At 40.5% G+C, this 13993-nt stretch overlaps 6 protein-coding genes across 7 annotated transcripts; 1 reads left to right on the top strand and 5 right to left on the bottom strand.

Annotated features, from left to right (window-relative positions):
* Window positions 1-62: 62 nt before the first annotated feature.
* On the bottom strand, window positions 63-1316 carry LOC148171888 (alpha-tocopherol transfer protein-like). The gene is made up of 5 exons (XM_088041581.1): window positions 1167-1316; window positions 986-1121; window positions 686-950; window positions 425-638; window positions 63-375 (listed from the first exon to the last, which is right to left on the bottom strand). Exons 1-5 carry the CDS (start codon window positions 1297-1299, stop codon window positions 227-229), a joined length of 897 nt encoding a protein of 298 aa, XP_087897707.1. The 5' UTR covers window positions 1300-1316; the 3' UTR covers window positions 63-226.
* A 43-nt stretch (window positions 1317-1359) lies between these two features.
* LOC148171887 (defensin, isoforms B and C-like) lies at window positions 1360-2020 on the bottom strand. The gene is made up of 2 exons (XM_088041580.1): window positions 1762-2020; window positions 1360-1710 (listed from the first exon to the last, which is right to left on the bottom strand). The coding sequence occupies exons 1-2, from the start codon at window positions 1838-1840 to the stop codon at window positions 1559-1561; spliced, it is 231 nt and encodes a 76-aa protein (XP_087897706.1). The 5' UTR covers window positions 1841-2020; the 3' UTR covers window positions 1360-1558.
* Window positions 2021-4366: 2346 nt separating this feature from the next.
* On the top strand, window positions 4367-4685 carry LOC148171886 (defensin, isoforms B and C-like). Its single transcript, XM_088042374.1, has 2 exons — window positions 4367-4469; window positions 4515-4685. Exons 1-2 carry the CDS (start codon window positions 4367-4369, stop codon window positions 4664-4666), a joined length of 255 nt encoding a protein of 84 aa, XP_087898500.1. The 3' UTR covers window positions 4667-4685.
* Window positions 4674-9305, bottom strand: rad50 (DNA repair protein rad50). Its single transcript, XM_088041334.1, has 3 exons — window positions 9071-9305; window positions 8910-8982; window positions 4674-8635 (listed from the first exon to the last, which is right to left on the bottom strand). The coding sequence occupies exon 3, from the start codon at window positions 8630-8632 to the stop codon at window positions 4709-4711; it is 3924 nt and encodes a 1307-aa protein (XP_087897460.1). The 5' UTR covers window positions 8633-8635; window positions 8910-8982; window positions 9071-9305; the 3' UTR covers window positions 4674-4708.
* Window positions 9306-9984: 679 nt separating this feature from the next.
* LOC148171884 (uncharacterized) lies at window positions 9985-10990 on the bottom strand. 2 transcript variants are annotated; one of them, XM_088042000.1, is made up of 2 exons: window positions 10339-10990; window positions 9985-10280 (listed from the first exon to the last, which is right to left on the bottom strand). In XM_088042000.1, the coding sequence occupies exons 1-2, from the start codon at window positions 10899-10901 to the stop codon at window positions 10142-10144; spliced, it is 702 nt and encodes a 233-aa protein (XP_087898126.1). In that variant the 5' UTR covers window positions 10902-10990; the 3' UTR covers window positions 9985-10141. The 2 variants fall into 2 exon arrangements, with proteins under 2 accessions (XP_087898126.1, XP_087898125.1); XM_088041999.1 differs by having other exon boundaries at window positions 9985-10990.
* A 29-nt stretch (window positions 10991-11019) lies between these two features.
* On the bottom strand, window positions 11020-13978 carry Exo70 (exocyst complex component 7). The gene is made up of 12 exons (XM_088041993.1): window positions 13659-13978; window positions 13450-13615; window positions 13189-13388; window positions 13030-13141; window positions 12754-12983; window positions 12350-12709; window positions 12125-12304; window positions 11843-12077; window positions 11577-11793; window positions 11419-11527; window positions 11236-11369; window positions 11020-11188 (listed from the first exon to the last, which is right to left on the bottom strand). The coding sequence occupies exons 1-12, from the start codon at window positions 13707-13709 to the stop codon at window positions 11086-11088; spliced, it is 2097 nt and encodes a 698-aa protein (XP_087898119.1). The 5' UTR covers window positions 13710-13978; the 3' UTR covers window positions 11020-11085.
* Window positions 13979-13993: the final 15 nt, after the last annotated feature.

Genomic DNA, 13993 nt, shown 5'->3' with positions numbered 1-13993 from the left:
TTTAGCTTGCACGCGAAAGAGGTGTCAAAGTGACATGACTTAATACGACTCGTTTAACCATCAGGAAGAAAGTAATATAAATGCGAAAAGTCAAGTTAAAGTGTAGTATGTAATTTATTACTATAATTTGTTTACTTTCATATATTGAACATTGAACGGATTTGAAAATAGAATTTAATTACGTATTTTTATTACATTACTCGCTGTTAAACTTCACCCTTCACCCTTAATCCACATTCATCTTCTTGAAACTGCCATAGAACCCCAACACCTCATCATTATCCAACTTCTCAGGTCTCAAACTCTCTGCAACTCTCAACCCGTCCAAATAGTCAAACCGGTCGTGAAACTCCCGAAGTTTCGTCTTGAGCATTTCTAGAAAAACCGTCCCAACTCATCTTTTTTCGTTGCAACTCTTTTTTACCATTAAGTTCGTCCAACGATGACCCTTCACCCCCATAATCCCTCGGTAGAGACTCCTTGGGAAGAACCCGCCTCACAACGGCATCATCGGTATGAAATTCGACTCTCTTAAAGATTTTCGGTTGTAAAACAGACTTTAACAGTGCGGAAAAAGCGGGAAGAAACGAAGGAGCGTTGCAACAAATCATTTTTTTCATTCTCAATCCGTACACGTTCTGAAGAAGTCCTGTTGTTATCAACGGGATAAAAGTGTCGTTGTTACCTTATAAACAGAAAAGAACTTCGCGACGAGACTTGGAGTCATTTTAGCAAAGTCGTTGACGCTGTAATTCGCCATATCGACAATGATGATGTCGTCAACCATGAAATCTTCGCACAAGCGAATTTCAAAGATCCTCAACCAGATGTTGCAAAGGTTCAAAGCGTCAAAACTATTCGGTCGTTTTTGCTTCGTTATATAAACGCGATGCGTATCGTCTAGGAGCTTTGGTAAAGTTGATACGTACCTAAATTCACACTTAAGATGTCTAAAACTTAGATGCAAACTTACGTTGTTTCTAACGCCACTTCTGCTTTCCTCGACGAGGTGAAAAACTCGGGAATCAAACCGCGAATTGTGTAGTACATGTCAATTTTCCTTTTAGTTTTCTCGATACTGAACTTGTTCAAGTTGAGGAAATTCCTGATTTTGGTGTCTTCTGGAAAGGATATGAAGATTAAGACAGTTTAAATGGACAATTTACCCATGACTTCAGGGAGGTGGAGTTGGGTCTTCATCCAATCTTTTAGAATGCGAACGTCGTCTTCGACCACCGCTTCGTATCTTTCGAAGGTTTTGTACAGTTTTTGCTTTGTGGCTTCACAGGGCTCAAACATCTCGAGGCGTTAAATGAAGATACTAAGAGACGAGCGGTGAAAATCATATTTATAAGAACAGAATTACGATGAGGTGAGCTGGTTTTTCCATTTTTTATTGTTAGTTTCTCATTTAATTGGGGGTGAACTTCAATGTTGTTTAATTACAAATCGATGTATTTAATTGATTGCGTCCTCAAGTGCCACATTTTAACACCTGAAGGTTTACACTCTGAAGGAATAAAAAAACTAAAACAATTGTAAATTAATAAAAAATTTATTATCGACAATTGCAAATTCGCTTTTTATTACAATACCCCCCTCGCTTCCCCTTGAAAAGGCAATGAACCGCACACGCGGAATGGTTTAACTTTACACCTTTCGCCTCGACGCTGAGGACATCGCACGTGAATCTTCGGACTCGCACGTGGGCTAAAAATCAAAGATTATTAACAGGAAAAATGACGGAAGTTGTTGCATTACCTTCGTTGCTAGAGTCTAGTGGAAAACTCTGCGTGTAGATGATACAGAATGCGCAAAAAATAACGATGTAGGTGTTCATTTTGGTTGTGATTGACTTTTGGTGCGAGTCAAGCGGTTTTATATGGCTTTGACGGGGAATTTTAAACGAGTGGAAACGGGACTTCACAGTGTTTATGGTTCATCTTAATCGTAATTCGTATATCGTTTGATATGGATTTGTTGACATGACTCTTGCACTAATTAAAAGATTGCGCTATTTAAATTAATATTTAAGACGAAATTTATTTTTTAATGTTAAACTGACTGTGGGCCATTATTCAAATTTTAATACATATAGCGCCACAACTTTTTTTTTATTCGGGGTTGTCAAATCTAGGGAGTTTCCCAAAATCTAGGGATTTTTAAAGTATTCCATGGAAAAGGGAGTTTTTTAAATTTTTAGGCGAATCTATTGGGAAATCTAGAAATAATGTTTATCCATAACTTGAATTTCCAAGGCTAAAGTTACAAAAAAATACTTTACAAAATTGATTCCGAAAAAATATGTATATCTCAATCTGCGGAAAATTCAAGTTTACAAGTTTACTTCTTAAAATAAGCGAGAAATCGATGTCAGAAGTTTGGCCATAGTTTTAGTCATGAATTTTTGCAAAAATTTGCAAATTTCGTTTATGGAATAATCAAAGAACTGTTTCTTATGTAAAAAAATACGAGAAAAACGATGGCGCAAACCGCATCTCAATATCTGAAATAGTTTCCGAGATATCGAGCATGAATTGTTTCAAACCTTCGAAAATTTGACCCTTTGGCGACAACCCAAAATTTCAAACGGCCATAATTCGGTTATTTGTTGACAAAAATTAAAAAATTATCATGTTTTTGAATTCAGAGTAAAATTCTGCGTAAAATGAGACCCATATTCGTTGAGTTTGCTTAATAAGTAAACGAGCTATTGGTCAAAAACTGTTTTGAAAACATCATTTTAGGGTGATTTTCAATCAATGTTTTCAATATGAAAATGACGTTTAATAGCATTGAATTATACATCAGTCGAAAGAGGAGCTCAAAATCTATCTATTGGCCAAATTTGAGATCTATAGGACAAATAGTTTACGAGTTATGACCAAAAATAAAAAAAAATGAAAAATTTTCATCGTTTGAGACGTAATTTTTTTTCGCGAAAAAACGACTATCGAATTTTGGGCTTTTGATAACACTTTCTGACGTAAAATGAGCCGAGAAAAACGATGGCGCAAACCGCATCTCAATATCTCTAATAGTTTCTGAGATATTTAACTTCAAAAATTGAGAAAAATGAGAAAAAATGAAAATCAACTTTTCAAAACTTTGATCGGCCATAACTCGGTTATCTGTTGTCGGATCTGAATTTAAATCCCAGATTTGAAATCTGTGTAAAATTCTGCGTACACTGATATATAATAACTTAAGTTTACTCTAAAAAATAAGCGAGATATCGACATAAAAAATTTGGCATAGTTTTAGTCATACATTTTTGCGAAAATTTGCAAATTTCGACTGTAGAAAAATCAAAGAACTCTTTCTTATGTAAAAAATCGCGAGAAAAACGATGGCGCAAACCGCATCTCAATATCTGAAATAGTTTCCGAAATATTGAGGATGAATTGTTTCGAACCTTCGAAAATTTGACCCTCTGGCGACAACCCAAAATTTCAAACGACCATAACTCGGTTATTTATTGACAAATATTAAAAAATTATCATATTTTTGGATTCAGCGTGAAATTCTGCGTAAAATGAGACCCAAATTTTTTGAGTTTCCTTAATAAATAAAGGAGGTATTGGCCAAAAACTGTTATGAAAACATCATTTTAGGGTGATTTTCAATCAATGTTTTCAAAATGAAAATGACATTTAATAGCATTGAATTATACATCAGTCGAAAGAGGAGCTCAAAATGTATCTACTGGCCAAACTTGAGATCACTCGGACAAATAATTAACCAGTTATGGCCAAAAAACAAAAAAATGAAAAATTTTCATCGTTTGAGTCGTAATTTTTTTTCGCGAAAAATCGACTATCGAATTTTGGGCTTTTAAGCACTTTTTCTATCGTAAAATGAGCCGAGAAAAAGAGTGGCGCAAACCGCATCTCAATATCTCAAATAGTTTCCGAGATATTTAACTTTAAAAATTGGGAAAAATGAGAAAAAAATGAAAATCAACTTTCCGAAACTTTGATCGGCGATAACTCAGTTATCTGTTGTCGGATCTGAATTTAAATCCCAGAATTGAAATCTGCATAAAATTCTGCGTACACTGATGTTTTATAACTTAAATTTACTCTAAAAAATAAGCGAGAAATCGATATCAGAAGTTTGGCCATAGTTTTAGTCATAAATTTTTGCGAAAATTTGCTAAATTTGACTGTAGAAAAATCAAAGAACTTTTTCTTATGTAAAAAATCGCGAGCAGTAAAAAGTTTTCCTAGAATTTTTTAGCACGATATCGCTCCTTTGCTGGGAAGTCCCACAAGATTCTCGACAATGGAACAAATAAATCCCCGCAGTCCTCTTCACTCTACATATAAAAGACTTTTTCACATCCCACTTCATTACTAAAATCGCAATGAAATTCTCGCTAGCTTTTGCTATTGCCATAATCGCCATTTCGTGCGTCTCTTCTTTCCCTCTCGATGAAGACTCGCCCGTGAACGAAGACAGCCTTCAAGGTACCCAAAAATGTTAGTTTCTCCACCATTAATTGTAATTTTCAGAACACGTCCGTGTCCGACGCTTCACCTGCGATGTCCTCGGCGTGGAAATAGCTGGAGTGAAATTGAACCACGCGGCTTGTGCTTCTCACTGTTTAACCCTGAAGAAGAGAGGAGGATACTGCAATGGTAAAGGCGTTTGTGTGTGCCGCTAAATAAAACTAAATTTTCTGCAAAAAATTAACTTTATTTTAAACTTAAACCCTCTCATCTTTGATCACAGAAAACCCATCGCCATCCCGCTCGACCTTGTAGAAGTTAGATATCCCCTGTGCCCTTGTTAGAATATTTAAAAACTCTTCATCGTGCGTGATGACCAACAACTGGAAATTCTTCTCCTTCTTCCTCGACGCGATGAACGCGGCTAAAGTATCCCCAAGACTTAACACATTAGCTCGGTCTAAATTCGTCGTGGGTTCATCAAGCGCCAGAATGCCGCAGTTCGCACTCAGCGTCTCAGCCAGCGCCATTCGGATGATCAAACAAGCTAAGACTTTCTGTCCAGCGCTGCAGCGGCCTTTCATATCCAATTCGATTCCTTTTTTAACCTGGACGACTTTGTAATTGTACGAACGACGGTTCAAGTGACTGGTGGTGCCATGTTCTGTTTTGATTTCAATATAATCTAAGTCGTTACCGCGGTAAGTGTTCCTCCACATATGTCGGATCGAGCGGTTAATCTGGACCATCTTCGACTGGTGGAACTCCAGAAGAGCTTTCTCAAGCGCGATCATGTACTTTTGGGTATCCCGTATTACCATCTCCGTGACTTTCACTTCGTAAAGCTTCTCCATGTAGTTCGCGTGGGCGTTTTTCAAGTCTGGCTGGTCCAGTTCTTCACGCAGTTCTCTAATGGAGTTTGCGAGCCCCGTTTTCTCACCTTCGAGGTTGCTGATTTCGCGGTCGAGATTCATGTGGAGTTTCTCTAAATTCTGCTTCTCTTCGTACACCCGGCGGTAGTTGTACCCTCCGATGCGGTTCTTCAAAGCTCTGATTTCTGTATCCAGTTGATTTTCAATGGGTTTTCTCTCGCGCAAAATAACATTGTTTTGTAGGGTACGGAATGTTAACTCCTCCTTCGCGATGTTTTCTTTCGCCTCGGAGATGGCATCGATGACTTTTGACTTTGCCGCCTCCAAAGCGCTCTCTTTATCTCGGTACTCTTGGAGTTTCTCTTCAAGACGATTGAATTTCTGATCAACCTCGTTGTTGAGATAGCCATCGATCTCTTGTTGTAACTTCAAGATGTGTTGGACTGTCTTATTGAAAGTGTTCATGAGTTCGCGTTGGTCATCCACTTGTTGCTTGTTCTGAAGACTAACATTCTCTTTAGTCGCCGTAGCTCTTTCCAACTCTTCTTGTTTGATCGGTAGCTCAGCTCGTAGTGTCTCCACTTCGTCTTTCAAAGCCGCGACTTTGTTCTCCAGCTCAATTTGTTGCTGCTCCAAAAGCGGCTTACTCTGAACGGTGTCTTTCAAATGTACGTGTCTATCAACAGTGTCTTTACGTTCTTCTAGCAACTGTTGGATTCGGTCTTTATGATTGTTGATGTTCTTCGTGGTGGTCTCAATCTTGTTCCTCAATTCACTGACTTCCAACTTGATGTTGTCGATCTCGGCTTCAACTTCATGTTTCGACTTCTTGGAGGCGACTTGCACGAGATTCTTCTTCAATTCATTGATGGTTGTCTGTGACTTGTCCACGTCTGCGATGTTCTGATCTAAGGATCCCACCTCGGAGATGACAGTATTCGCGATGTCCACCATCTTCTGAGGATGGACAAGGCTCATTTTCAAAGCGTTCATCTCGCTCATTCCTTTACTGAGCTTCTCGAGGATCTTCTCCAACTCTTTCTGTAGCTCTGGTAACTTTTCCTTCGCCAGAGTCTCAGACTGGTCATTCACAACTTTCAAGTGTTGTAACTTGTTGTACAACTCTTCTTCCTTCTTCAGTTCGATTTCCACGCGGTTCAACTCCTGAGGAACCCGATTCAGCTTAGTTTTAAGAGTGGAAATGATCTTCTGGACAACATTCGTTTTGTTCTTGAAGTCGGTTTCACAGACGGGGCAGCAGGGATTCTGCTCCTCGAACTTCTTTATGTACTCGCCGTAGATGATGTTCACGGAGTTATACTGCCCCTTGTCTACCTGGAGACGCTCTTTTTTCATAAAGGTGCTGTTGAGGACCTCATTGAAGTCTCTTCCATTGCAAGCTTTTGATATCTTATTGCGGTTGGATTTCAGTTCGGCTTCACAAGAGGAAATTTTCTCGCGTTGGTTGTTACGCTGGACTTCCAGAGTGGTCACTTCTTTTTGCTTCAAAGTCATTTCGTTGGTCAAGTTCTTCACGGTAAGATCGGCGGTTTTAAGTTTCTCTAACATGGCTTCTTTGAGGTTCCTCTCCGGGACTGCGCCATCGAATAGTTGTCGAAAATTGTACGAATGCTTGTTCTTGATTCTATTAATTTCCTTCTGTTTTTCCATGATCTGGCGCTTCTCGCTTTCGATCTTTCCTTCGGTGACGTCGTTCTGTTGGAGGATCCTATACTCAGAAGTCAACGATTCTAATTTGTTTTCTTTGACTTGGATGTCGCGCTTGTAAGTTTCGACCTTCCTGGTCTCTTCTTGTTCTTTGAAAGTGCCGCTCAACTTCTGTACAGTTCTGTCGATGTTGTCGATGCGCTTCTTGAGGTCGCTCAACACAGTATCGGACGTGGACAACGAAGAGAGCTCGCGTGAAACCTCCTCGAGCTTCTTCTCGACCTGCTCAGTTTCTTTCTCTTTAGACACGAGCTTCTGTTTGGCGCTGACCGCTCTTTCTCTGGCTTTATCAATGAGTTCTTGTAACTGCTTCTGTTGGTGGTCTTTCTCTTCAATCAACGAAGCCAAAGACATGTTTTGGTTCTCTTGTTCCATCTTCAGCTCATGGACGACTCGGCGCGCCCCGGCGTTATCCTCAAATCCGTTCAGATCCAAATCCAAAATGTTCTTCGCGTCTTCAATCAGAGTCGTGCGTTCCTCGCATTTCTTCTCGTACTGTTTCTTCTGTTCTTTCAACGTTCCAAGGTGAGTGATGGCAGTTTGAGTGGTCTCAATGAGGACTCGACCCTTAGCCTCGATCTCAGATTTTCTAGCCTCGAGATCAGCGATCAAACTCTGTTGCTTCTCTGTGTCGTTTTCGAACCTCTCGATTCTGCCTCGGAGCTCTTCATCGGAGCCTTCGAATTCAAACGCAAGTCCTCGTTTGAGGGTGATTTGCTCTTCAATGATTGCCTTCTTTGTCGCTTCTTTTGTCCCGAGATCTTTTTGCAAGTCTGCGAGATTCTGTTCCAAAGTGTGGATTTCTTTTAAGCGGTCTTTCATGGTGTTCAATTCGAGTTTTTTGGTGGTTATATCGCCTTTAAAACCTTCCAGTTTCCCAATTTTGTCCTGTAAAATAGTCTGCTTCTGATCCGCGATATCTTTCTTCTCTTTTTTATAAGACAAATGGAGATTAAAAGTCTTGAGTTGATCCACCTTCATTTTGGCCACTTTCCTGAATTCCTCCACACATCTGTTGTACTTCTGAGCGTCGAAAATCTCATCAAACTTCTCTTTGAGTTTCTTCCCCTCATCCAAAGGCCACAACGAGTTTTCTTGGTGACAAAAAATCACGTTGTTAATGATAGCAGGAGAGACATTCATCAATTGGCAACACTCAGCATTAACATCCACGCATCGACCAGAAATGCTATTCTCAGTACCATCAGCTCGGTAAGACCTCAAAGATGGAGTTTTACTTGAAAACTTCAGAGTATTACCAGAGCGGACAACTTCAACCACTCTGGAAACAACCACCTGTGAGTTTCTTACATCCTTAAACATTAACTTAATCTGGCCCTTGCAACTTATGGCGTTGGACATTTTGGGGTCGTTCACAAAGCCTTGGCCCATAGAAGAACCACCGGGAACGTCCCCAGTGAGAGCAAACCTCAAAGCCTCGATTATTGTGGTTTTCCCGCAACCGTTTTGCCCCAAGATGAGGGTCACAGGGCCATGCTTGAAGTCGATGGTTTGCATTTGGTCATCGCGGGGGCCGAAGCTCCGGATGCCGGAGATTTGAAGCTTTGTCAGAGTCGCCATTTTCTGAAAGATAAAAAAATACTCAGACAAGTCACGAATTTAGCATTTTAAAGATTTGCAAAGCCTGCAAGTTCTTCAAATGCTCAAGAGATTGCTGAGGTTTGGAAAGACTTTTGAGATTCTCAAAATTCTTCAAGTACATACGCTCAGATTTTAAAGAGATTTCTAGATCCTGCGATTCCCAAAGATTTTGCATGGAATTTTAAAGATTTAAGAAAATCCTTTCTTTGAGATTGAGATTCTCAGAGATACTTTGAAAATAATTCACGCAATTTACCTCTCTGGAACGCTGGTTCTGCTTTTAAGAAATCCGTGGTCTTGGCCGGTTTTGAACTTGAAAAAAAGTGCGTCTGAAACAATGACACTTTTTACAAAAGATGCTACAAATATTACCACAACATTTCTACCAACTTGCGACTTTCAAACGATTCTACGCACCTGTAATTCCCAATATTTCCTAACAAACGTTTTCTAAAAGATTAAACAGGTTATGTGTTGAAAATTTTCCCACAAATAAATCTAGGGTTATTATCTGTCAGTTGTCACAGTTGAGCGATTTTGTACTACGATTAGATTGTTTTTATGTAACATGTGACCAACACGTGACTTTGACGTTTTACATAACCCAAAATTCGAATTTGGATATAATAAAAACAATGTAAATTCGGTCCTTTCGACTGACACAGCTTGAGCATTTTCCTTTTTAAATTCCCTTTTTTGAAGTATCTAGAAAAAAAGACAGGACTATCCAACACTAACGTTTATTACATTAACACTCTAAATCTCATTGAGCGTGTTCTTCTTGCATATACAAGCCCCCAGTTCATCACAGAATCCCGTTGACTTGAAATGAATCGAACACAGGCGAGCACAGTTGGAATTATCCAAAATTATCATGTTCGTAGACGCATTGTAGTTGATGGTGTCACAAGCAGATCTACGAATAGTCACAACTTCCGAAATGGGGCGACTTTTCACTCCAAAGTAGTAAAACAAGAAGAGAAACAAGACTTTGAAAAGCCTCATGCTTGTCTATTAAAAATTAGAACTGTTCTGCTTTGTTGACCATTGAATTTAGCGCAGACTGATTACTTGGTGTATTTTGGGAAATGACGCTGACCTTTGATGTGTGTTTGGTTTTTATCACTGAAGAAAGTTATGCCACAAATATTTGACAAACTCGAGAGACGCCGTATTTTGATCGGATTGCTCCCGGCGCCTCCACCATTTTTCTAACTAATTTTTATTTCCTTAACTTTCCGGAGCCTCTATATTCTTTAAATTTGATAGATTTAGTAGAACGAGAAGCGTATTATCCCGGCGCCTCCACTATTTCGAAAAAAATCTCCCAATAAAACAGACCTAGACTTTATTAAACAACAAACAAACTAAAATTTCACGCCTCCAACCCACGCGCGTGAATCTTCTGGTGCACCTGCAGCTGCTGCTTCGTCCGAAACTCTTTGAAGCAGTCGCGACATTGGAAGTCCTTCACATTTAAATGTATCTTCAGATGCACCTGCAACTGCTGCTTGAAAGCAAACGCTTTACTGCAGCACTCGCACTCATATGGTTTGAACCCCGAATGACTGACTTGGTGATTCTGCAATTGTTGCTTAAACTTAAAACTCTTCTCGCAGTCTTCACACTTGAAAGGTTTAATATTAGTGTGCATCTTCAGGTGGTTAACTAACTGCTGCTTCAACCTGAACTCTTTCGAGCAAATTTTGCATTTAAACTCCTTGTCTTCCGAGTGGATTTTCTTGTGGTTCTGAAGAGTTTGTTTGAGTTTGAACTCCCTCCCGCAGTGTTCGCAACAAAACGGTTTAATGTCGGAGTGTACCAACGTGACGTGTTGTAGTAACTGTGGCCTTGTTTTGAACTGTTTGGTGCATAGATCACATTGGAAGTCTCGCACGTCGCGGTGACTCTGCATGTGCGACTTTAGAAGAGGTTTCCTTTTGAAGGCTTTGTGGCAGAGCTCACACTCAAAGGGATTTTCGTCGCTGTGAATAGTCTGGTGGATTGTGAGCTGTTGTCTCGTTTTGAAAGCTTTGCGACACACCTCGCAGGCGAAGTTTTTCTCTTGGAGGCGCACCCCCAAGTCTTTTTCTTTAATACAAGAGAAACATTCTACGTCCAAATGCTCCATTTTATGGATTTGTAAAAGACGCTTGGTCTGGAACCTGGCCCCACATGGGGGGCACTGGTACGGCTCGCTAGCACTGCTGTCGTAAACATACGACACTTGGAAGAGCTCATCCGACATTTGAGGTTAGGGTCATAGTGACAGCAGCTTCTCAACCGAGCCCCCCAGGCGCCCCCATATGGGGTAAAAACAAGCAGCAGTGACTACGTTTACAGGAAATTTAAATAAAACAACGACACTTTGAACAATGTTTGTTTTATTACAAATAAAAATGATGACAGCTGTCACTTTGACAGATCGTTATTTATGCAGCCACATCGAAAAACCGGTCGATCACCGCCGAGACTTCGTCCGGTTTGTGTTTAATGTATTTCTCCGGGTTCTTTGTAAATTGAACGCCCGCATATCTGCAAAACACCACGTGACTTTACGTCACAGTTCGAGTTGTTCTTACGTATTATAAAAAGCGTTGTATTTCGGTATAATGAGTTCTTTGTTGTCTCTTTTGATGCTCTCCCGGAGCTCCACGTCCGGTATTGAGTACCCTCTTTGAACCTTCGCAATGTCTTCAATTTCTTTGTTGAAACCCTGAAAATGCGATATACAGGGAGTCCTGAAATAACACCCGCTTACTCACAGCGAATTTTTCCTTGATTACGGCCCTGTCCCGGTCTCTCAGTTTGTCACCATGGAGGAGATTAATGGGGGAGTCGTCGCACCAAATGTAATTGAGAAGTTTGCCCCAACTGGAAGAAACACACCTGAGAAAAAATCGAGTGATTGCAGCGTCCCCACCTTTGCGAGTACGCTTTTTTGTGCTCTTGAATGGAGTTGTAGTAGTACTCTTCACACTTCGGCTCTGATATTAAGTACAACTCCAAGAGAGAGCTTCTTTGAAGCGATTTCAACACGTAATTATTGTTATTTAGTCGGAAAATCGCCTTCAAAGCCACGTCTCCGTACTGCTCGCTTTTGCTAATAAGAGAGTGGTTTAACTGTACTAAAACTTTCTCTACAACACAGAGGAATTACAATTTTAATATACAGAGTGTCCCAATTACTTATGTATAGTCCTAGTAGCGCCTTATTCGTGTCTGTCGCTTTCAACTTATCCAACTGTCTTGAATAAGTGGGGTCCTGAGCCAGTACTATCCCGATAGTATCAGTATAGTCTAGTAACTGTTCCAAAAACATGATAACATTGCTTGTGAGCTCGTGCACCGTCCCATCACTCGGCAGCTGCGTCACAGAGTCCGACCTCAAACTCTCAATAAAATCCTCCAGAGCTTTCGCCCCCTTAAACAAACTTAAGTATTGTGGTGACGTCACAACGGCCATTTTACCGTCGAGTGAAGCATCAACAAGATGGCGTCAAATTTCGATTTCACATTCAAGTCACACTCTTCCACCGTGCGCTCAAACTCGGGCTTCAACGCCCGCAGCTGTTTTAAAATGGGGAAAACCACAAGCACCGTGCCGAAATCGTGCCGACTTATGCATTTTTTCGCTCGCGCAACAATGTTCTAAAAACGAATTATAGTTTAATAAAAAGCGCCATTTTGTCGTACCTCTCCATCTTGGACGATGGTATCCATAGCCTCCCTGACTATCAACTCAAAAACGCGCGGTTGGTGCGTCGGGGCGATTATCCCCTTAATCAGACCCTGTTCAATTTGCATTAATTTGTGGAGGGCCACTACGCAGATGAGGTAGTTTTCCATTTCTTGCTCGTTGTCGTACTCTTCGCCATTATACGATGGGTCTAAATGCGACGAGGCTCTGCGTCCCCCCAAGTTTAACCCCGTTGAGTATTCGAAAGTTTGGGAGGCTTTGAGCAGCATTCTGTTCGCTTTCCGTTCGATGGCGTTCTGTAGCCGCCTCGTGGAGGGTTTTCTTGTCGCTTCGTGGCGGTTTTGGAATTTCGGCCTCTAAATGAACAATTGGATAAAGAAACTTCAGTTTGGGGGGTTACCAGCATGGGAGAACTTGCGATGCCGTGGACACTGCCTCCACTGACGGATTTCTGGTGGTTTCTAAGCATTGTCAGCGAACGTTGTAAGACAGCCCCCCTGACTTTACCATAAACTGTTAAGTATTCGTCGCGGTTATTGTCTAATAACCAATTGGCGATTTTGATGAGATAGCTCTTAATGTGCTCGGGGATTTGGACTGGGGGGCCCTTCAGTTCTTTGTTGCCTGAATCTAGAAGAGTCTCTCAATTAACATGACAAAATCTGTGAAGAGTTACCATCGTGGATCAAGTCGAGGAGTACCACGGGTAACATGGGGGTGTTGTACTTGTCCAAAATTGTCTTAAATTCCGAGTTGAGCTTATCACTGCCTTTGTGGAACAACGTGCTCTTCAAAAAAGTGTTATAAAAAGAGAGGCGTTAGTGTTGATACATACAACATTCTCTAATTCCACGCTTTGAGGAATGTGCTTTTCAAAATACTTCTGAGCTTTTGCTAGTCTGTTCAAAGAGTGTAAATACTGCTCTAATTCAATTCCGCCTTCGCCAGGCCCCCTTTCAATGACGCTTTCAACTTCACTGGTGACATTATAGTAGCTTATTACATTGTCCAACAACCCGAGCGTGGTATCAATGTCTAGAAATTATTTAGTAAAACAGTGTCGCCAACCTGTCAAACACATTCTCAGCCTCCTTACTTTTTTGAGACTTTTGTAGATTCTCTGTATCATTGTAAACAGGCAGAATCGTGTCCTGGAGCCTCGATAGTCTCTCCTCGAACGTATTTAAAATCGTATCTATTCCTTTGGTGATCTGAGAGCTTTTTTGGAGCCGCTCCGTTAACAAAGCCAAATTAGTTTTTTCCTACAAAACAAAGTAAGGTTATGTCAGCTCGTTTTTCACTTACTTTTTCTAATTTGTTGGTGATTTCAAAAGTGCGCTCCTCAATAATGTCCATAATTGATAAAGTATTGAATTTCTAACAAATTACTATTGACGTTTGTAATCTTGAGATAAACCCAAAACGTCACAACAAAAAACAATCAACAAACTTAAAGAAACTAAACTCCCAAGCGGGGGCGGACTTTCAAATTCCGTGCGGAAAAACACGTCGTTTTAATTAGAGTGACTCATTTCTAGGGTGGATCTGTGGAGTAGTCACCCTTATCACAGGGGTGAATTTGCTACTCCTGCACTGGCTGATTAAAATCGATGAAACCCTTCGAGTGGATACACGATTTT

Source organism: Gnatocerus cornutus, chromosome 7 (assembly GCF_029298725.1).
Source record: "Gnatocerus cornutus isolate USDA-ARS CGAHR chromosome 7, icGnaCorn1.1, whole genome shotgun sequence".
NCBI lineage: Eukaryota > Metazoa > Arthropoda > Insecta > Coleoptera > Tenebrionidae > Gnatocerus > Gnatocerus cornutus.
Note: the sequence above shows the minus strand (reverse complement) of the source record. Positions and strands in the feature narration are given on the sequence as shown.

Coding starts and splice junctions, on each gene's coding strand:
- LOC148171887 (XM_088041580.1), bottom strand. CDS start 1,840: ATGAACACCTACATCGTTATTTTTTGCGCATTCTGTATCATCTACACG. Junction 1,711..1,761: donor ACTAGACTCTAGCAACGAAG/GTAATGCAACAA, acceptor TTTGATTTTTAG/CCCACGTGCGAGTCCGAAGA.
- Exo70 (XM_088041993.1), bottom strand. CDS start 13,709: ATGGACATTATTGAGGAGCGCACTTTTGAAATCACCAACAAATTAGAA. Junction 12,305..12,349: donor CCATCGTCCAAGATGGAGAG/GTACGACAAAAT, acceptor ATTCGTTTTTAG/AACATTGTTGCGCGAGCGAA. Junction 11,189..11,235: donor TACAACGCTTTTTATAATAC/GTAAGAACAACT, acceptor GGTGTTTTGCAG/ATATGCGGGCGTTCAATTTA.
- LOC148171884 (XM_088041999.1), bottom strand. CDS start 10,901: ATGTCGGATGAGCTCTTCCAAGTGTCGTATGTTTACGACAGCAGTGCT.
- LOC148171888 (XM_088041581.1), bottom strand. CDS start 1,299: ATGTTTGAGCCCTGTGAAGCCACAAAGCAAAAACTGTACAAAACCTTC. Junction 1,122..1,166: donor CCACCTCCCTGAAGTCATGG/GTAAATTGTCCA, acceptor TATCCTTTCCAG/AAGACACCAAAATCAGGAAT. Junction 376..424: donor ATCGTTGGACGAACTTAATG/GTAAAAAAGAGT, acceptor CGGTTTTTCTAG/AAATGCTCAAGACGAAACTT.
- rad50 (XM_088041334.1), bottom strand. CDS start 8,632: ATGGCGACTCTGACAAAGCTTCAAATCTCCGGCATCCGGAGCTTCGGC.
- LOC148171886 (XM_088042374.1), top strand. CDS start 4,367: ATGAAATTCTCGCTAGCTTTTGCTATTGCCATAATCGCCATTTCGTGC. Junction 4,470..4,514: donor GAACGAAGACAGCCTTCAAG/GTACCCAAAAAT, acceptor TGTAATTTTCAG/AACACGTCCGTGTCCGACGC.